Here is a 22183-nt window from a genome sequence, read left to right as displayed (position 1 = left end):
CAAATATTATTCCTTTTCACAATTAGTTTTAATTTTACAGTACAATTTATTGTTTTTAACTGTTTACATCTACCTCAAACTCTTGTCTCAAGTTAAAACCAAAAAATTTTTATTTAATGATTCATTAAGAAGTTTAAAGTCTCAGACCTAGATTGCCAATAAACTATCTGCAAGTCCTTTATAAGGCTGGTCGTTAATTTTTACCAGCAGCAGGAGTAAACGTGTTTGTGATAGTTTAGCCTATTGTACAAACCTAAGGACTTGTTAAACCCAATGTAAATAGGGAATAAATCTGACATGCTAAAGGAAATATTTGGGTGAAAGTCCAATCAGGTAGTAACACAACCTAATTACATGTGTATCACAGGTCTGCCAGTGCCATGTTGTGAAGATGTTATGTTGCCTGGTCAGTTGACAGAGGATAACTCTTCAGCGACGTTACTCAACAATCCAGCAATCCGTCGTCTGGTTTTACCAGGTAACCTGTCTGAGCACAATGCTTTGATGTATTGCGAATAGCACTTTGCTTAAGACATAAAAACAAGTCTAGATTCCTACCCTTTTACTTTCGCAACCTGGGTTGATATATCATATTAAATATGAATGTGAATATCTGTTTTGGGTTAGGCCTACCCTGAACTTGCAAATCACGGGTATAGTTGCTTGTAATACATACTAGTGGTGCCTCGTGGTCAAAAACTCGACCAAAAAGTATTGTGTTAACTTCTCTATTTTCACCCCATGCTGTAAATAAAACATGTGGTTGGAATTTGTTTTGGTTTTCTGTTTATATTTTATTGTTATTTCGTCACCAGCATGACAACCCATAAGGCCCATGTTAGTTTTTAAAATTTTAAATTCATTTTTTGTGCTTATTTTTTAGCCTATTTTGCTTTATAAAGGGATTCTGCATATCTACAGGCAAATGTATTTCTAACAGTATGCGTAGATTTTCCTTGCGATGCACACAAGCTGAGGAATAAGGTTTTAAAGAAACATGCTTGCCTATTAATATATAGAAGATATATAGATAATGCATAATAAAAATTGGCTACAGCTGATCCAAATGGGATGTCTACTTCAGTTCCAAAAGTTAACAATTCAAGCTTACAGAACAAGAGTCCTATTTACAAAAGACATTGAGAACTTTTAAAATGTTGGAATCAAATATTGGAATGTTTATGAAATGTTTCAGCAGTTCCAGGTGTGCCCCAGTCCCCAGCACCCTCCGCCTCAGAGAGGTTCCACTCCCCCGTCACTGCCACCTCCGCCATCGCCAAGAAGAAACTGTTCATAGACAACTCTAGAGGAGTTTGTACAGTCATGCCGGGACAGTCAATCCTAGCAGCGGCTCCTAAACCTCCAGGTGAATGTCTGGCGTTTGCATATTTGTGTAATCATTTAGGAAAGTTGTCATCTACTTTCTATAGTCCTACCTTAAACATGTCACTATAGACTACTGGTACTGATCTGTGTGGTGATGTGAAGTCACACGGACAAGCTGTTGTTGGCTGGTTTTAGAGATAAACTAAATAGTGACGCACTGCATCGCGCATGTGGCGTAGAACTTCTAACTAAGTTGTACTCTTTAGTAATGTTTTGTCCCTCCGGTACGTACTCATGATAAACGAGTTGTGAAGCTCCTAAATGTACACACAGACATCCACACAGACACCCTCTCCAAATGCCACTTCAGCGAGAACAAAATTAAATGTCTCCATCAAAAACTGAAGTTTGAAGTTGTTCTGAAAAAAAACTTGTCTGTATACTAGAAAAATGGTTGGGAAAAAAACTATGCACAAAATTATATTAATTGTTATCAACTTTTTGATGAACTGCTAAAAACTTGTCTAACATTGTTTTCTATTTTAGTGGCCGCAGGGGAAGAGGCGGAGACTAAAAAGCCACAGACAGGAAGTAGTGTCATCATCAACCCAGCTATGCTCAAGGAACGGCAAACAAAACCTAACCGACCCCGTCGCACTGGTTCTCTAGGGCTATTTTTTAGGAAGGTAAGATTTGGTTGGTAGATTTAAATTTGAGATTAATTTTATGAGACACTTTTAACTGGCTTATACATCTTATACTACATTTTTAATCCTTACCCACATTATGCTTAAAAGCATATTTTTGTTTCAGTTCTATCACTTAGCGGCAGTGAGAATGCAAGAGTTATGCAGTCATCTGGATCTCAAAGAGACTGAGGTAACACATTTCATTCTAAACTAGCTTTCACATTTGATTGCAAATTGGTTTTGAGCTGGGTGTTAGTGATGGTCGGATACGGTTATCGGACTACCGGATCCGAGCTAGAACCTGCACCCGATCGGATCCAAAAATTCCGGATCTTGGGCTGGATCCGGTTTAGATGGATCCGATATTTTCAATTTTTTTCCCAATTTTTCCCCTAACACAAAGCTATCTGTATTGTTTACTAACACAAAGCTGTCTGTATCACAGTACAACCCCGATTTTTCCCCGATTTTTTTACTATAACACAAAGCTGTCTGTATCCATGTACAAGACCGTTTTTTCCCCGAGTTTTTGTCTCGTGATGCAAATAACTTATACGGCAAGGCCATGACTCAGTGTTTGCCTCTTGATGCAAATAACTTGTATGGCAAGGCCATGTTTCAGTGTTTGTCTCTTGGTACAAATAACTCATATGGCAAGGCCATGTGTCAGTGTTTGGCACTTGATGCAAATGACTTATATGGCAAGGTCATGTCTTAGTGTTTGTCTCTTGATACAAATAACTCATAAGGCAAGGCCATGACTCAGGGTTTGTCTTTTGATGCAAATAACTTATATGGCAAGGCCATGTCTCAGTGTTTGCCACTTGATGCAAATAACTTATATGGCAAGGCCATGTCTCAGTGTTTGTGAATTTGCCAAGATCAAAGCTAGGAAAATTAATGTTTAACTGCTAAGAGCTTTTAAACTGTTCAAATTGAAAATTTTGTATTCTTTTTGTCAAGGTAATGAATTTGGTTTTTCATGTTTTCTACATGTTTAATGTGTTCAATTAAAAATTCCTCTCTTGTCATCTACCTACACCTGTTTTTCATTGTAATAGGCTTTATAAAAACTTATATCGTATCCAAGATATCCTGTAAAAATTGTTTTCACACTTATAAATAAATTGTTAACTTAGGCCAAGCAATCAATGCTCGTCAAGCATGACGTCACGATAGACGACGGCAATGACGTAGGTATTTATTTATTTATTTTCCAAGGAAAGATTAAAACAAGCAGCTGATCACAAACGGCAAATATTGCGCCATTGTTGTCTTCTATAGTGACGTCATGCTTGACGAGCATTACGACTATTTTTTAAAACGTTTTTATTAGCTCGCTTTCTTGTCCGGTACAAATTTTGCAATCGATTTTATACTAAGTTCCCGATGAGCTAGAGACTTGAAACTTGAAACATAGCTCACAAATGGATGACAATGCAATATTATATCATTTCATTTTCATATTTCCCTTGGGATACGCCCCATGGGCTTCCACATTTTCCATGTTTACATTTTGAAAGAATGTAAACATATCAATTAATTTAAGTCAGCTGTAAATACTTAAATTTGACAGTTCGAAGAGCAGAGGTTAAGAGGTACAAGTTCTGCTCCGGATATATTCTAAAAATATAAAACAAGCATTTTAAAGTCAAGATAAAACATCTGATTAGAGATAATAATCAGGTTTTGGTTAATGGTTATATATTAACAGGCCATATAAAATATATTTAACATATTTACTCATTAAAGACTAAAAAGTTGAAAATAATTTATAAATAAAAAGCTTTTTTAAAACAAAACGTTTTTAAATGCACTAAAAAGTAGAAAATAATTTATAAATATGTTGAGAGTATAAATACTTGTAAGATTTAAAACGAAAAACGTTGGGTGCATGCAATTAATTGATAATAATACATTAGTTCAATAGGTGAAGGTAATTGTAAATTATCAATTGCATGCACCCCACGTTTTTTGTTTTAAATCTTACAAGTATTTATACTCTCAACATATTTATAAATTATTTTCTACTTTTTAGTGTGTTTAAAAACGTTTTGTTTTAAAAAAGCTTTTTATTTATAAATTATTTAGTGTGGCCTTGGTTTTGCTAAAGTTTATATGATGAGTAAAAGTGTAAAAATGTTAAATTTCTGGGAATAATAAACAGTCTTTTATTGCAAGTATTCTTCTAACCTAAACTTATAAAAAAGTTCTTCCCAAAATCGTTGGGAAAAAATTCACAAATATAATTAATTAATGTTCCTGGATTGTGGGGGAGTGGGTGGGGTGGTGTTATATATTTTCTATTTGCATTCCTCAACAATCATATGTTATTTTAAATATTTATTATTCCTGATGTTTTTACTATTGTGATTATAAAAACATTGTTCTCAATACAAGACTCTTTTACAACACCATCTTGAAATAATTTATTCTATACTAATTGAGCGGAGCGAGCGAAGCGAGCGAAGCTCTTTGGGATCAACTTCAATGCAAACAATATAACACCATCACTCAATAACGGCTGAACACATTTCAGCCAAACTTAACAAGACTACTTAGACTAATAATGAGATGGTTTGTAAACAAACAAATTTCAATTAGATAATGCTAATGCAATTTAAAACGAACTTAAAATTTAAAATTTTTAACATTGGGCTTATGGGACTAAAGTAGCCATGACAGTTTTTTTGTTTACAAGAAAAATGTAAACAAGAGAATCATAAGGTATTTCTGAACTTTCTATACTTTTCTTTTAAACGATTTTAAACCATTCCTATGATTTTAATAAACAAGAAAATGCCATTAAAACATTTTTTTAAGGCAAGGAATTCACTGAAAATCGAGAAAATATACTGAACTACTTTCTCAATGCGCGGAGCATAAACAAGGAGCGGAGGGATACGGACCGGTGACTACTTTCTTGGGAACCTATTTGTGTTGCCAGCTGATTAGAAACAGCCAATGTTAGAAATCAGGATTTAATAAGCGATATATCGAACCGCATCGAAATCGGTATTTAATCCGATAATACCTCATAGGTTATATTATGTTTAATTACATCGACGGTACAGTAAGTTATTACACTTATTGATAAAACGCAGATTGAACACTGATTTAGGCATGTGGGGAGGTAGGTCGGGGTTTATGAGTATTCGTGACTACATTAAGTGTTTTGAAGTAAGGTTAGATTAGGAAGGTATAGTGTAGGTTATAGGTAGGCGATCGGGTTGTTTATTTGTGTTGCACCATATAATTTTTTAACTTTTGGAATGGAATAGTTGGTTAAGGTTAAACGGGGAAACGATTTCAAAAATGCTTGCATATGGTCTTAACTTAACAAACCATCTACAGTATTCTAGCTTTGACTTTATAAAGTCAATGATTCTAGCAAATTATTACATACTGACCAAAAGAAAAGAGAACATTTGGATTTGTACCTTTGACCATAGCAAAACTAACATATAATTATGGAATGTGAAAAGTTGTATATCATTATATACTATTCTGTAATATTAATAATTGTTCGGCAAATCCTCATTTTAATGGCTCGGCTGAAAATGGAATCTGCATTTTGTGAAACAGTAATTTGGTAACAATTCAGTTATTTCAAATGTTGATAACAGTAGCCCATCCTATATAAATACTGTTATTTGATTGCCAAGCCACGGACTATACATACGTCCAGTTACAACCTTTGATAAGTAAACCTGGGCTTATAGAAGTACACTTTTAACCACGGTACCTATGGATAATTGTCTAGGCCTGTCCAGAAGTAGGCTACTAATTTCTAATTATATTATCTACATTGTATATTTTAGGCATGTCTTCCCTACTTATTATATTATTCTGTTTTCACTTAAATCAGCTGAATGCGATGTTTACTTATTACTTATGTTTAGGCCTACATTTCAGTCATTTTATGTTGCACGGTTGAATTTAAATGTCAAATTTCCCCTCCTGTTGTTATACTTTAATACAGTACTCGTTTTTTTATAGTTACTGTTTTTTTTATACTTAAATACTTTAACCGATTGTAAGGGTGAAAAATGTAGCCCAATGTTTTTTTGTTGTAGGCTACAGTTGCATTTGAATGTTAAATTACCTTTCTCATTTTTATACTTTACTTTTTGGATGTTAATATCAGATTCCAACTACTGTAATATTTTCCTGGTCAAAACTACCATAATGCACTTCTCGAAGAGGTAAATTTGAGTTATTATAATTTTAATCTTTAAAACCAGCATTAGTAAATAAATCTATTGACCTTTTTACATTTAGTTACTTATACAAATATCAAATCACGTTTGTTCCGCTCAACTGGCTTTCACCTCTCTGAAAGCAACCCTAGTTATCAAATATTACTTCAAGTATTTTAAAGTGGCGACGAGGAAAACGGCAAGATGGACCAGGAACAGTTTCAATTATTTCTACAAACACTTACAAAAGCTATTCAAGGTATGTTTGATTCACAACCATCAAAGAATTTAACACTGATTTCAAATTTTGACCAGTTTGACTGTACACAAGAAACGTTTTCTCAATACAAAGAGAGATTCGAAAACTACTTAAAGTTGAAAAACGTATTCTCAGACAAAGATCTCTGTGCCCAGATATTTATTAACAGTCTAGGCTCTTCTGGCTACGACTTGTTGTCTACCTTATCGTTGCCAAAGAAGGTAAATGAGCTGAAGTACGAAGAGCTTACTGCCCTAATGACAAATCACTTTCCTGCTCAAAACGAAATTGTCGAACAACACAAATTCTTTTCTCGGGTACAAAAGTCTGAGGAGTCAATTTCCAGTTATGTCATGTGCCTCAAAAAGCAAATTTCGACTTGTAATGTGGCCTGTTCTACTTGTAACGCGTCTGTTTCTGACCTATTCCTCAGGGCACAATTCATACGAGGAATTAGGGATTCTTCCATAAGGGAGAACCTTCTTCAACAGAAGGATCTAACTTTTGACTCTGCTGTAACACGAGCTTTAGCGATTGAAGCTTCAAAGCTGAATTCCAATGCCATAGACGAGTTTTCGCAGCAGTCACAACCGTCTTACAGCAACGTAAATGTCAACAAGTTGGCAGGACATTCGAAAAGGCACCGATCGTCAGCTAGATTCAACCATCGTTCGTCAGGCGAGAGCAGCAGGCGTTCTTCCGACAGCAGTCGCAACAGCTCAATTTCTTCTGCTACACTACAAGGACATTATCGGCGCAAAGAACATGTTGATTTAATTGCTCTTGGCTTGAATGGCGTTTGTCTTCGGTGTGGCAAGAACAATCACACGTCACATCAATGCAGACTGCACAGATCTCGAGTCCGCTGTAATGCCTGTAACAAAAAGGGCCACATTTCGAAGGTATGTATCAAGTCCCTACTGTCTAAACAAAGTGGTTCAAAATCAATCAAACAATTAAATCAAGATAATGATAACCAGTCCGTGGAGTCAGACGTTGATGATATTTATGGCGTAGGTCAAATTGGAAACATTCATGACATACACCTTCCAGACACTGATAAGTTTATAACGACAGTTCTTATTAATAACCGGCCCCAAAAGTTCGAAGTTGATTCAGGTTGCGCCCACACTCTACTTCCTAGAGGAGACTTAAAGCGTTTAAACATTTCAATGGACACTATAACACCAACATCTGTCAAATTTCGCTCTTACACAGGGGAGCTACTATCTCCGCTGGGCATTGCTTCAGTAAGAGTCAAAAGCAATGGGACATCAACCGCCGAACAGTTATTTGTTGTTCCTGACGGATACAGTCCTCTTTTGGGTCGAACATGGATACGACACTTGCAAATCAACCTAAGTAAGAAGAAATCAGAAAAGGATCGAAATCATCCACAGAAGATACATGTGTCAGAAAAAGCTAGCTGGAAAAAGTCTTCCACCAAAAAGAAAGAATTTAGTGAAAACACTAACAGTTATTCGTCTACCTGTCATTCATCCACCAGTCATGCATCAACCAGTCATCAACCAGACACAAGTACATCTGTATATTATCGACCAACACCTTCATGACAACATTCATCAAGACAGATCAAACGACCGACACGAATGACACGATACACGCCTTGAACACTTCCTCAGTGCGGAAGAATCTGTTATATATTTTCTATTTGCATTCCTCAACAATCATATGTTATTTTAAATATTTATTATTCCTGATGTTTTTACTATTGTGATTATAAAAACATTGTTCTCAATACAAGACTCTTTTACAACACCATCTTGAAATAATTTATTCTATACTAATTATCAAATATTACTTCAAGTATTTTAAAGGTGGTAAGGGGGAATTATAAGTGGCGCTGATTCAGGTGTTCGCTTAACTCTGAAAAATTCCTAGAACCGGCCCTGGGTGATTCAGGCATAAATAAATTGGATGCTGCATGCAAAAACCACGATATAGCATACTCAAGATCGAACTATAAAAAATATACACAGATACCCTTTTGGTGGTCGTGCAAACTTAGTGCATTTTATGATTTTGAAAATTTTTAGTGTCCCCAAAAAAAGAGGGATTATGGGCTCAACTGGATATTACTCTCTATATAAGATATATTAACCTTTAAACATTACCTATTTAATTTTAAACAGTATGATTTAAATATGGCATTCTGTTAGTTACGTTTTTTTTTTTACCCGACCTTATGACAGTGTGTATCTGGATCCGGATCCGAATTTTTCAAGATCCGGTACCGACATTTTCTTGGATCCGCCCATCACTACTGGATGTAGTTATTTACATCTACTATGTGTGTGGTTGTAGGTCCGACGCAAGATTTGGACGTGTTTTGAACACTCTATCATTGATCACACAGACCTCATGTTGGATCGACACCTAGACCAGATACTGATGTGTGCAGTCTACGTCATATGCAAGGTAATCAAATCAAATACTATTTTTTTCAACATAAATTGATGTTATCTCTGGATTTATAAAAAATATTTTGATTACAAAATCCTATCATGTGATCTTGATCTCTCTTTACTGCACTATTATAGAAGAAATAGAAACATCAAGAATGTAGTATATAGGTAGATTTATTAAAACCATTTAAATTACATTCCTAATACACAAACTTATGACAACAGATACAATGTCATCAGGGTACCAAACATTAAATGCTTAAAACCCCTTCCTACTTATAATATGAACAATAAACACTAAAACCTTAGGACAATGAAGTAAAATGATTATTCTAAGTACAATAAACCAGTAAAAAATAATTATTAGAATATCCAAAATAATCAATAAAAAATTAGATTAAGTATCACAATTTAATTAGAAGATGTTCATTTTAATTGTAGCAACTTCTGTATCCAATAGTCAATGATTGTAGGCTCCAAAACCTAGATTGGAGTGAGTAAGTGGCTCATTTGGTGACAAACTGCAGCAGTTCCCTCACTGTGTCACTTCTAATATTTATTTATCATTATGGTTTATTTTTTTACTGCTCACGTACCACACACACACAGTCCTGAGTCCTTTGTGGATGTGAAAATGCAAGGCTAAGAAAACCCACCATACTGAGTAACAATTTGTTCCTATGTGTGACATTGTTCAGATTGAGGGGCTGGACAAGCCATTTACGGAGGTCATGAAATGCTACAGACTACAACCCCAGGCTGGCAGTCATGTCTACCGCAGTGTCCTGTTGTATAACAGACCACGGACTGGACAACGGACCAACAACAACAACTGCTCTGACAATGGTGAGTGAACTCCGCAAATAAGTGACTTACTAAGGGTTTGCAGGTTCTCAATATTTTTGAGTTGGGTCAACAGTTGGCGCGAGGGATGGTTAAATAATTTTTATAATGATGCCTGTGTACTTTTTGACTACTTTGATTTTTATTTATTTATTTTCATTATTTAACTAAACCCATGTTTGTTGAATACAAAACACCAATCAAATTTCAGAAGTGTTCAAACTTTGACCAATGACTCATTTAGTGCAACATTGAAGCACCAAATTGGATTATCAAGTGTCATGTATACATAGTTTAATATGGTGGTCTTCCAGTATTGTCTTGTACATTGTAAATAGCTCTTGTTAAAAGTAAACACGTTTTTGTGTTTGCCAAAGGACAAGAGCCAGCAAGCGCTTCTGTGGAAGTGTTAAATGAGTCGGAAAACAGATGTGACATCATAAAGTTCTACAACTCAGTTTACGTGCTGAAACTGCAAAACTTTGTGAGGAAATTCACCAACGGGAACAATCAGGTTGGTGTAATCTATTGATAAATTTAAGAAGTAACGAACGAAACTCTAAGTAACTTAATTCTATTTACTTCAAAGGCGACATTTTAGTCTGGTCATAGTCTAAAAATGCAAGTAAATGTACCAAAAATAACATAAAATGAATTATTAAAAATACCCTCCTCGCAGCAAACCTGCACACTAAGCAGATTTCCATTTACCTGGCTGGATTTCTACTAGTGATGGTCGGATCCGGATATCAGACTACCGGATCCGCCGGATCCGAGCTAGAACCGGCACCGGATCGGATCCAAAAAATTCCGGATCTTGGGCTTGATCCGGTTTTGATGGATCCGATTTATTCAAATTTTTTCCCGATTTTTTTCCTAACACAAAGCTGCCTGTATCACTGTACAACCCCGATTTTTTTACCAACACAAAGCAGTCTGTATCACTGTACAACCCCGATTTGTTTACTAAACACAAAGCTGTCTGTATCACTGTACAACCCTGATTTTTTTACTAACACAAAGCAGTCTTTATCACTGTACAACCCCGATTTTTTTACTAACACAAAGCTGTCTGTATCCATGTACAAGGCCGTTTTTTCTCTTGATGCAAACAACTTGTATGGCAAGGCCATGTCTCAGTGTTTGCCTCTTGATGCAAATAACTTATATGGCAAGGCCATGTCTCAGTGTTTGTCTTTTGATGCAAATAACTTATATGGCAAGGCCATGACTCAGTGGTCTTTTGATATCCCGTTAGTATTTCAATCTCACCCGATGCTTCGTGATAAAAAATAATAAAAGTATGATTTAAATTGGCATTCTGTTAATTATGTTTTTTTTATCCCGCCCTTATGACAGTGTGTATCTGGATCCGGATCCGAAGATCCGGATCCGAATTTTTCAATTCGCTTATATTCCCTATATAGGAAATTCGCTAATAAAATAAAATAAGTTAGCTATAAAGTCTTGAGCAATCAAGTTAAACCATTTAAATTGAAATCATAATATTGTGACACTACAATTGTTTATACCTTCTAATATAATTAGGACTACAAAGCCTTTTTTTCATTGTAATGAAACAGGGCTAAGGATTTTAGATTTCTGACTAATAATTCGATCTGTGTGGTAGAACGGTAACCTGACGCTGTCACCGCTGCCAGTGTCGCGCGGTGTGCCGATGTCTCCCAGACGCAGGGTGTCTGACAATCATGCAGTGTTTATCCGACCTCTCATCTCGTCTGAGCCCAACGTGTTTCCTCCCTCTCCCACACGACCACTCAGCTACTGCTTCAGCCGCAGCCCGGCCAAGGTAAGTCTTAGTGAATGGAGGGAATAGATTTGTGGGCCAGTTTACTTAAGCTTGTCTCTTCCAAAGTTATATGGTCTAATTGCCATTAAACTGGTGGGTGCATTTAAAAAACCTTAACTGTGAGAATTTTTTTACAGCATAGTTAACTCATAAAATAAATTGCTTACAGAGAGATACGCAAAACTTCAAGATGGATGGAAACAGTTTAAACTACTATCTTTGGCTATTGCCAGAACTAGACATTCCATGGTGGGTTACAGTTGTTGCCAGCTTTTTAATCAAAATGGATTTAGTTTAATTAACCCACCGACAAGTGTGCTGATATAAATTGCTGATTTAATGTAGAATTTTCAGGGCTGTGCGAATCCAGAAATTTTGGTTCGAATCCGAATCCGAATCATATCTGTACAGATTTTATCGAATCCGGATCGAATCCGAATATTTTAATTAATCCCGAGTCGAATCTGGGTCGAATCCGAATCTCAAATTTACAGCCATTATCGAACCTGGATCGAATCCGAATCTGAAATTTAAAGCTGTTATCGAATCCGAATATTTAAACCTGTTCAGAGTCGAATCCAAATCCGAGGAAAGTCAGCAGTACCAATTTTCACATTTTTAGACCACATTTTCTGGGGCTGAAATAACTTAGGGAATTGCCTAAAAAAATTCTTGAAATGGGCCAAATAAAAAAGTTATAAAATTTAGCCTACCTATTTGAAGTTTTGAAACTAAAAAATTGGGCATAAGTTAGGCATACCACCTAGGCCTAAGTTACTCGCTAAAAGTGATGGACTACCAATTTGTGTAGTCTAAAACATAGGCCCAGCCTATTATACACCTCGGTAATTAATCCTCCACACAAGCCTATGTCTGCATTACTACAGCAAATCGGAGTGCACAAGTAGTTTTTTAGTGTCTAAAAAATTATATTGAAAATTATATTCAATCAGAATCTAGTAAATTTGAATATCGAATCCCAACTCGGATCTATTTCCAAGAAATTCGAATATCGAATCCGAATCCGGATCTCTTACCAGTAAATTCGAATATCGATTCCGAATCTGAATCCAGTTAGAAACAGTAGATTCGTTCTCGAATCCAAATCGAATCTCTAAAAAGATTCGGATTCGATTCGTTTTTCGAACTATTCGCACAGCCCTGAGAATTTTAGACTACAACACTAACACTCTCATTGAGCAGTGCATTCAACCATGTTCTTCTTGGATAAAAATAGATGCTACCTATGGTCCTGTCTAGCAATTGATGGGATGTCTACTTCACCATCTTTTTAATAGTCTATACTACTAACGAGTTAAAAGAAACCCCCGTTGAATCCTTTTGCCCTTATTAGTTTTTACTACGTTAACAAATAAATAAAAGAATGTGATTGGGTAAACATTTTTTTTTACCAACAGGATCTGCGAGCCATCAACTGCATGTTGGGTGTGCGGCGGGTTGGCAAACGACTGTTGACAGACGACGCAACAGACGACGAAGCTGCAGCACCGGTGAAACAACCAAACCTTTTTACCAACAAGCTACAAGACCTGCTTGTCGACCGAAGAATGGCCAAGGGACAAGACAGTGCTTGAATCGCATTCATCACAAGGAAGTAAACACTTGTTACTTTCTAAGATTCTGTCCAATCAGCGACTTAGGCACTTTTGTTAAGAGTGGCAAGGAAGTATAAATCACTGATTTAATCGAGTTCAGATTATTTTTAACAAGCGCTAATAAATTCTGTTAACTCTTCCTTATCACCAGCCAAATTGCAATGTGTCTAAGTTGTATTTCTGCTGCTTTTACGCTTTGAATTTAATTGTAGCAAAAAATGATCTCATGACTTTGAAAAAAAGGAAACATTTTATCTATACAGACAAGGTGTTGCCAGTTTTCTAAACAATTTTTAAGGTAGTTAAGTGAGTTTCTCGTAGAGTGTGTTATTTTTAAACAAATATATTTTTTTTCACAAAGTGATAGTCAATGGGTTAAAACAAGTTGCCTTCTCAGTTTTGTAACTCTAAAAATTCAATGTACAAAAGAAAGAACGTTATTTTACAGTGGCACACTCTGCCAACAGCTCAAACTAAGTTCATTTGTTCTTTTAACCTTGGAACAGATGTAATTTAAGTTCTTCGTTTTAGGTTTTTTGTGGGTCCAATATTATTTTTAAGGCGGCTCCAGAAATGTGCCATTTGCTAAGCACCGAGCAGCGACTCGCCAAATCGCGAGTAGTGTGGATAGGTGTATTCCAGAAATTGTGTTGATCGGAAAACAACACATGTTTGTAGACGTCTACTCGTTAATCGGTATATAGCAAGATAATTAGATCGCCGAATGACAAATATTTCGTGCTTGGCGACTGGTGCATGTATGGAGCCGCCTTTATGACCAGTGAGCCCGATTTATATCTTAAAGCACGATTTTGTGCTGGATTGTTTACTGCAATAAAGATAACTTTACGTTACATATATCTTACGTTAACTTTACGTTTATAATTTAGAAGACTGTAAAATCACTTTATCTGATAAGGTGTTCTATTTATTCTTGGAAATGTTTTTGTTGTGTTGTTGTTTACTTTGTTAAACATATTTATTAGATAATTTTCCTTGTCATTTAGCAGGTGATTTCTATTTTGTTCTAAATAATTATAAATACTATTGAAATATTCTTGGTGTAAGGTGTTCACATATTATATTTTGTAGGCTTTACACTTTAGACCAATATTGTATTATTTCAATTATGTTCATAATATCTTTCAACTAGTAATTAATTAATTGTGTTAGGATCATGGCCAATTTGGTTTCCTTGTGAGGCACATAAATGATGTATTATAAAAATACTATTATTGTGAGTGAGGTAAACCTGTAAATTAAATCCTACAGGTCCAGTCGCCCATTATGTCTTCAACAAAATTTAGATATTATATATTGTAAATATTTATATGTTGTACATCTTAAAGTAAAATTTATTTTCTTTACAAATTTTCTAATTAGTCATTTTTGGGCCATAACAAATGGTTCTATAAGAACACCCCATGGGTCGGACCGATCATGCTGGTTCGCGAACTTGTTAGAATATACGTAGGTTTACACGATTGTACCAAATTTCATCGAAATCGGATCATTTTTGCTCGAGTTATCGTGCTAACGGACACACACACACACACACACACATATATATATACATATATGAATTTGAACGGATGGTGTTTTTGGCTTCTAGGGACATCAAAATGAAAAAGTAAATCGGTCCCGGGTCCAAGTCTTATCATGAGACCTACGATAATAGCTTATTCCCTATATGGGAAATTCGCAAAAAAATAATTTTACCCCCTTAAACTCCTCATAAAAACTCATTCCTGTTATTAGTCCACTGTCAAATGTTCACCCGTGTGCTTCTTGATGAGGCAGGTGTGGGAGTAGTCTTAATCTCTTTGTTTGACCTTTGAGAAATACAATTTCGATGGTGGCACTCTTGAAAATGGTGTGTTTGAATGCTGTGGGTAAAAAAACAAAATTGCCGACATTTAAAATGTTTAAAGTCGAATTCCATGAAAACCAGTTATTAAAACAACATTTTGCAACACATTATTTTAAAGTCCTTTTTATAACAAATTGAATGACACTTTATGTGCGAAAATTTAAGAATAAATAAAAATGTTGTGTAACTTTTATTATTAATTGTAATTTTCAAAATGGCAGTCATTTTAAAATCACAAAGTTAAATTCCATAGAAACTAGTGACAAAAACATTATAAAAGTAACATAACTTTCTTTTTAATTTATTATCCGATTTTCGCAAATAAATTGTCGTTCGATTTGTAATAAAAAGGACTACATATATTGTGTTTCAAAGTTTTGTTTTAATTGCTGGTTTTCATGGAATTTGACTTTAAAAAAATTTTAATAGCCGCCGTTTTGAAATTTGATGAACCTGATCAAAGATTTTTTTGGAGAATGTTTATAGTTGTAGACTTAAAGATTATACCAAGTTTCATAAAAATATCTCCAAGGGGCAAAGAGTGTCACTTCAACCTTCCCTCGTAGTCATTTTCATAGAGCTTGGGTCGAAAAGAGTCACTTTCCGCCCTAGTGACTAATTAAACTTTTAGATCATTTCTGTTTACATTAATTTGCTTTTGATTTTACTTCAGTATAATGAAAATTTAATTTCTATGAAGTATTTTTGTTCATTAGATGATATTTTGTAAAACATATGACACCTTAAACGTTGAAATTGGTTCACAAGTAAGGTAGTGTTAAAAAAAAACGGCTTCAGGTATTATAGATATAAATTATGTTCAGTTTTACATAAATTATGGATTCAGACGGCATTGGATAGTAAATCACATTGCTAGTTGAAATTAAACCAGAAGCTGTGGTTATTAAAGCTTTAAAAATCAAATGTTTTGATTTCAGAAAAAATGTAACAAATTTACCTCCTATATGGTTAATGATAGAAATTAACAACCACATAAAATGGAAACCTATGGAGTTTGTATTTCACACAAACACATACAGCAACTTCTTGAAATTTCATGGCACACACAAAGGCCCCCCTGGACACACATTAATTTTTACTTTCTCCCCCTATACCATCGTAGCCTAGATGGAGAAAGTATTGTTTTTGTCAAAATTTTCGAGTTTGGATGGATATCTCCGTTTTGGGTCCCCCTGAACCCAAAATATTGTTTTCAAAGTGATGTCTGTATGTGTGGATGTGTACTGATACAGACCACAACTAACGGTAGTTTGATTTTGATGAAATTTGGTATGTAGGTACTAATCCATGGGATTTCAAGAAGTTTTTCCTTTTTTTTAATATTGATTTTTAATGATTATTTTCCCACAAAAACCCATAAAATGGGGGAAAAGTTGTATTTTTTTGAAAATTGACCTAACGATTTTGATAAAAATTTAATATGTTATGGTCCTTTAAATTATGAACAAAATGGTGCAACTCCCATTGCTGTAAAAGTTATGGTTCAAAATTTATTGCAACTTATGTTATTTTCTCATAAAAAAAGAAAATCAGTTTCCGCCAGAGTATCAAATTTCCTCCTGGCCATTAGTGGCTGACCCATGATAAAGGTTGTTGACAAGCTAATGTGAGAAAGTATGTGTTAGATTGCTGATACCATTTATTATACATAGAGATTCTATAGGTCTACCTATGCTATAAATGTTAAATTGCATTCATTTTAATTCTACAGTTTTTATTTTATTTTATTAAGATGGCGAATCATATTTTAAATTATGCATATGATATATGATTTGACAACTTGTAAATATTTATAACATAATGTTCTCTTGTGTAATAAAATTTTTAATCGTTATTACTCAGGTTAAATCTTTTGATTCCTTTTATGAGCTTTTATATTAAGACGAGTAGGTAATAAGAAAATTTTCAAATGAGTCTTTTTCAAGAATCAAGAATTTTATTGTCGTTAAGCACATGGAAATAGACAAAGTCAAATCTATACTTATTTAATACGCAAGCAGATTTTTTGTGACAGTTACTACTCCGAAACTACTGAACCGATTGCCACGTTTTTGGTGTCATTGGAAAGAGCGTAACGTGAAGTTGTGCAGGAAACTTTTTTCATGGGGAAATAATTAGAGAGTGAGGCCCTGGGGCCCTTTAAAGTTTCGTATTTCTCTATAAGATTAACATGGGACACAAACATTGTTATGAAACTCCAGCTGTTGTCAGAAATGCTGTTCTGCTATTTATTTAATTTAATTTGTTTACAAGGAAAATTGTTTCTTAGTGCCATGTGGTCAATAAGTTATACTTTTGCATATATTTTAAATGATATACACTATATAAAATGATGGTACTGATGGTACTGTAATACATTAAGAGATATTCATTTAAATAATCAATAAGTACGATTGAGCCTTTGCCTATATGTTTCCTGGTAAGTGTGTTGTATTTTCCTTATAGTATATTTTTATTAGTATCTTAAAGTAAAACCAAATTATTCTTTTCTGCATTCTCACCCCGTAGCGAAGCACGGGCAGAGCAACTAGTACAGTATTATAAGACATTACATGTGCAAAATGGACAAATATGAAATAATAAATCAACAGACATATAGATATAGACACTGAAAAAACAGCTACAAGTACAAAATCAATATCTAAATGAGCTTTGTACTGAACTAACTTAATTCACTCAAATGTGGAAAAAATTTACAATTTTGCTGTGCAAGACTAAATATATATTTTTAATCGTAGATTATCAGAAACTATTGTTTTAGCGAATTCCCCATGTTGGGAAAGCTATTACCGTAGGTCTCGTGGTGACACCTGGGAACGATTTGTTTTGTTTTGAGGTCTCCACAGGCCAAAATCATTCTTATTCCTGTTTTTTTTTTTTTTTTTTTTGTGAAACAATGTATTGACAAAATAATGGGAGAAAGCATTTTTGTGTCAGATTGCTGATCGTTTATTCAATTTTACTAGGAAAGTAAAATAAACGAACAAACACCAACATCAAAATGCAAGATGTTTTATCTATCTTAAATCTTTAACATTTACAAGAATAATAATACAATTAGGCCTATAACTTAGTTTTCTGAAATCTTCAATTTAGGTGGTATTAATGTTCACCTGACAAAATGTCTTGTTGATTTGGAATTCCTCACAGCTGCTTCATATAACTTCCCTGAAATCAAAAGGTTATTTTAAAACAGTTTATGGGATGGCTCCACTGGCTGTATTGTGCTGGAGTTTTGATGGACTACACACAACAGTTGAGTGGTTTCATAAGCAACAGAATACAGACCACAATCTGCAGTGTTGTCGCATGCGCCGTGGCTTCACTAGCAGTCGAGTGTACCCTGCACCTGTCATGCCGCAAATTAATATGATTAATGATATTTTTTTGTACAATCCCGAGTATTATATTTGATGTATCATGTTTAAAAAGTTGTTTAAACATTACTATTATATTTTGCCACAGTATTTTAATCAATTGGATTTATTTTTTTTTTATTAAGTAAAAAAAAATAAAGATAGTCGTTGTCACAGCCAAAAATCCCGTTTTAATCCCGCTCAAGGTCTTAAAATCCCGTTTCGGGAAAATAATTCCGCAAATGGATTTGAAACACTGTTTCCAGTCACACTTTCTAGATTGAAAACTAACAGCAAGTGGAGATGTGGCCTTAGAGCTAATGAGATAAACCTAGCCTATGTAAGACATTATCCCAAATAATTTCTAAAGAATTAATATTTTGTGTTAAAGAACAAAAGTTGAGTTGACAAAGGAAGGAATTATGCAACCAGAGTAGAAACAAAATTAATAATAAATAATTATAGTTTAGTTTTGACTCAAATAAAGATTACCAAGTTTCTTGTCAGCCATTTTCCCATTTTCTTCCATGGATAAAGCTTGACGATTTTTTTCCTGGAACCAGTTTGTAAGCCTACATGAGTAATGAAATTACAACAAGTTTGTTCTGTTAACAAAACAGATGTAGCCTACGTACAGTATCATTTTTTCAGAAGTTGGAACTTTGACATGAGATGTTAATCAAACTATCTCTTGTAAGAAATTTCACATTCTTCAAAATAATCCAAGCTTTCTTTTGTGCCATCAATAACCTTTATCCAGACTGAAAATGATAGTTGTTTGTTTTTGTCACACTCGTTCATTTCAAACGAGATATTAGTTTCTTCTGATATAGCCAAAACTCCATTGCTAGTTGCAATACTGAACGTTATCCCTTTGTGCATAAACGGATAGTTCCAAGAGAGTTTTAACTGTTGATCATAACATATACAACTTACATTGAACACAGGTGGAGGGAAATACCACCTCTCTATTTCATACTGTAATTTCTGTTTTGTTATTGTTTGTTTGGATGAATCATAATCAGTTTGTTTGGAAACAAAGCTGTGAAACATAGTGAAGAAGCTTTCATCGACTATCGTATCTTGAAACATTCTGAATAAATATACTGGATTATGACAGCACTCTACAGGCGGTACAGTTTTAACTTTTATTATTTCTTCCTGTTTAGTTTTTTCCAGGTGGAGAATTCCTCCATGCAGTGGTGGATATTCAGGATGAGTTATAGTGTTGGACTCGTTCATGTTCACCCATGATTCATAATTGAAGTAGATATGTTTGTTTTGACACAGAGCCCGCAAAGGAGATACAAAGTTAGGTTGTATTCCAAAAGGGAAAAGTTCTATGATACGGGATCCTCGCGGCATGAATATGGCTAAAATCATGGCCGATCCATGCATACCGACTAAAAGCTGAGACTGGTGTAGATAATTGATTATGCTTGTGGAGTTATTTGTTGACAGGTCCAAATTTATTATTGAAAAGTTTTTTTTTAATGTTGACTCGGCAATGTATTCCATACTATCTTGCATAGCAGCCTCATTTATTATTTTACGGTTAAGTTTTCGACTAAATAATAATATTGGTAAAATATCCGAATGGTCCAAGTTTATTTCTCTTTTCACCCCGAACTGCTTCTTGATAAAATCACTGAATTCTGCCAAGATGAAGCCATTTATATTACTTTCTAGGACTGGCCCTTGAGTGGTTTTAAATCCGTATTGAAACCAAATGCTTGAATTTGACAAACCGAAATATCCTTTTTTAATACACAATGGGTTCTTTAATTTGCCAAGGATGATTGGTGTATGGATAGAAAAGTGCTTGTACCATTCATAATATGGTTCATAATCGTTTGGACTGTCCATCAGCAATAATTGATAAGTTGATGAACACAATGAAATATTTCCTGAGCACAACTCTTTATATGTTACGAAGAGTGGTAACAAGTCGTCATGAATAACATGCATTATATTGTCTGGTTTAAATCGTTTTAAAATAAATGAGTTCATATTTGCTACAGTAAAGTTTTCTTTAAGTAAATGATGAGTGGATTTGATCAGTATAAGTTTCAAATATAATCCACTGTGGTTTTGAACTGTTGACAGGCTTAATTTTTTTAGATCATCAACTCCAGATATTACAGAAAACTCATTAATTAAAAAGAAAAAGTGCCCCTTGAATTTAGGAATGTAATATAGATTGTTGAACTTGCAGAACTTGGTACTATCAAACCTGATGTTGCACCAAATGGAAGAACCTAAATTCTCTGCCGCAATCATATCCGTATTAAAACCCTCAGGGGGGTATAATTGGTCCATAGTTGTAGGCGTTGAATTATATGAGCCTAAATGGTTGTTCGAGAATATAGCAATTATAAATCCAATAACCGAGCCCAGAGCACCACAAAATAATTTATAAGAACTTGAATTCATGAGGTTTAAAGTTATTTAACTAAAACACACACTGGACACTGGAGTTTAGCAAGTAATTCAGTTTAATCGAAGAAATCTCGATTAGTAATAAAATTGGAATAACTTGAGGCTTTAATATTTCACGAATTCAATCATAAACAAAGTAGAACCAATTACTAGGTTGTAAAAATAAGGTTATGTTTTGATTATTCTAGTGACTTGACACTTGACAGTGACAGTTTGATTTCACTTCACTTCACCCACACTACGAGCTACTTCTACTTCTTATGCTGCTACTGATTTTTCAGTCCAACGGCAGTGGAACAAAATCACTATTACTACTAACATAGATAAAACATACTGCTACTAACCAACCACATGTAAATTTTGAAGCTCGTTTTTCGTGTCTAGTTCATGTCCAGTAACACTAGGCGTTAGTGTCGATTAAATTTAGTTTTTATTATTTTAGAGTTAATTTCATGATTTGTAGGCGGCCGTGGCTAAAGGCAGCCGTGCTCTAGTACACATTGAGTATTAGAGGTGGCTATCGGTGGCTATGCGTGATCACAAAGGCCGTGAATGCAAAGACGCCCAACGCAGATTCTTTTAGCGAATTTCCCATATAGGGAATAAGCTATTACCGTAGTACTCATGGTAAGACCTGGACGTGGGACCGATTTTTTTTTCGTTTTGAGGTCCCTAGAGGCCAAAAACACCATCCGTTCAAATTCATATATATATATATATATATTTATATATATATTTATATATATATTTATATATATATTTATATATATATATATATGTGTCCGTTAGCACGATAACTCGAGCAAAAATGATCCGATTTTGATGAAATTTGGTACAAACGTGTAAACCTACGTTTATTCGAACGAGTTCGCGATCCAGCATGATCGGACCATGGGAACGGGGGTTTACGGGGGGTTTTATGGGGTAAAAATAGGTTTTTCCCATTTTTGACCCAAAAAACATAAAATTTAGCAATTTATTTCCAAACCATTTTGTAGAGCTTAAAAAAACAAATAATTTAGTATATTGAAGTGTTATTATGCGCCTAATGGTTACAGAGAAAATTCCAAAAAATTGTAAATTTAAAATTCCCATGTTATTCTTATGGAGAATAAGTAAACTGTTGTAGTTAGCTTGTTTATGAACATATTTTGATCAAATTTGGAAAATGTTTTTATTTCTTACTAACTATTAACATTTACAAAAAAAACAGTTTTACCCTCCCTGATGCAGCAAACCTAAGTACTTGTTAAACTAATTCTATTTAAATTTGGAATAAATGTTATATTTTTAAGTAGACATTTCAGTGTAAATCCAATCAGTCAAATG

At 34.4% G+C, this 22183-nt stretch overlaps 2 protein-coding genes across 2 annotated transcripts in view; one reads left to right on the top strand and one right to left on the bottom strand.

Moving 5' to 3' along the window:
• The window catches only part of LOC128996297 (retinoblastoma-like protein 1), a 43081-nt gene extending 26236 nt beyond the window's left edge, over positions 1-16845 (top strand). The window contains exons 13-21 of the mRNA XM_054421523.1: positions 368-478; positions 1196-1366; positions 1873-2012; positions 2140-2205; positions 8799-8912; positions 9598-9745; positions 10120-10256; positions 11373-11552; positions 12971-16845. Of these exons, the coding sequence (XP_054277498.1) occupies positions 368-478; positions 1196-1366; positions 1873-2012; positions 2140-2205; positions 8799-8912; positions 9598-9745; positions 10120-10256; positions 11373-11552; positions 12971-13147 (1244 nt within the window). The 3' untranslated portion in view covers positions 13148-16845. The remainder of the gene's footprint in view (positions 1-367; positions 479-1195; positions 1367-1872; positions 2013-2139; positions 2206-8798; positions 8913-9597; positions 9746-10119; positions 10257-11372; positions 11553-12970) is intronic.
• Positions 16846-19051: 2206 nt separating this feature from the next.
• Positions 19052-20992, bottom strand: LOC128996819 (protein O-linked-mannose beta-1,4-N-acetylglucosaminyltransferase 2-like). Its single transcript, XM_054422307.1, has one exon. The coding sequence runs from the start codon at positions 20846-20848 to the stop codon at positions 19100-19102; it is 1749 nt and encodes a 582-aa protein (XP_054278282.1). The 5' UTR covers positions 20849-20992; the 3' UTR covers positions 19052-19099.
• Between the last annotated feature and the right edge of the window lie 1191 nt (positions 20993-22183).

The sequence above is a fragment of the Macrosteles quadrilineatus genome, unplaced genomic scaffold (assembly GCF_028750875.1).
Source record: "Macrosteles quadrilineatus isolate MER2022 unplaced genomic scaffold, UCM_ALF_1.0 Scaffold_6__1_contigs__length_79288215, whole genome shotgun sequence".
Taxonomy (NCBI): Eukaryota; Metazoa; Arthropoda; class Insecta; order Hemiptera; family Cicadellidae; genus Macrosteles; species Macrosteles quadrilineatus.
This window is presented reverse-complemented; position numbering and strand designations above follow the sequence as displayed.

Excerpts from the sequence above, each read along its gene's own strand:
- LOC128996819 (XM_054422307.1), bottom strand. The coding sequence starts at position 20,848 with ATGAATTCAAGTTCTTATAAATTATTTTGTGGTGCTCTGGGCTCGGTT.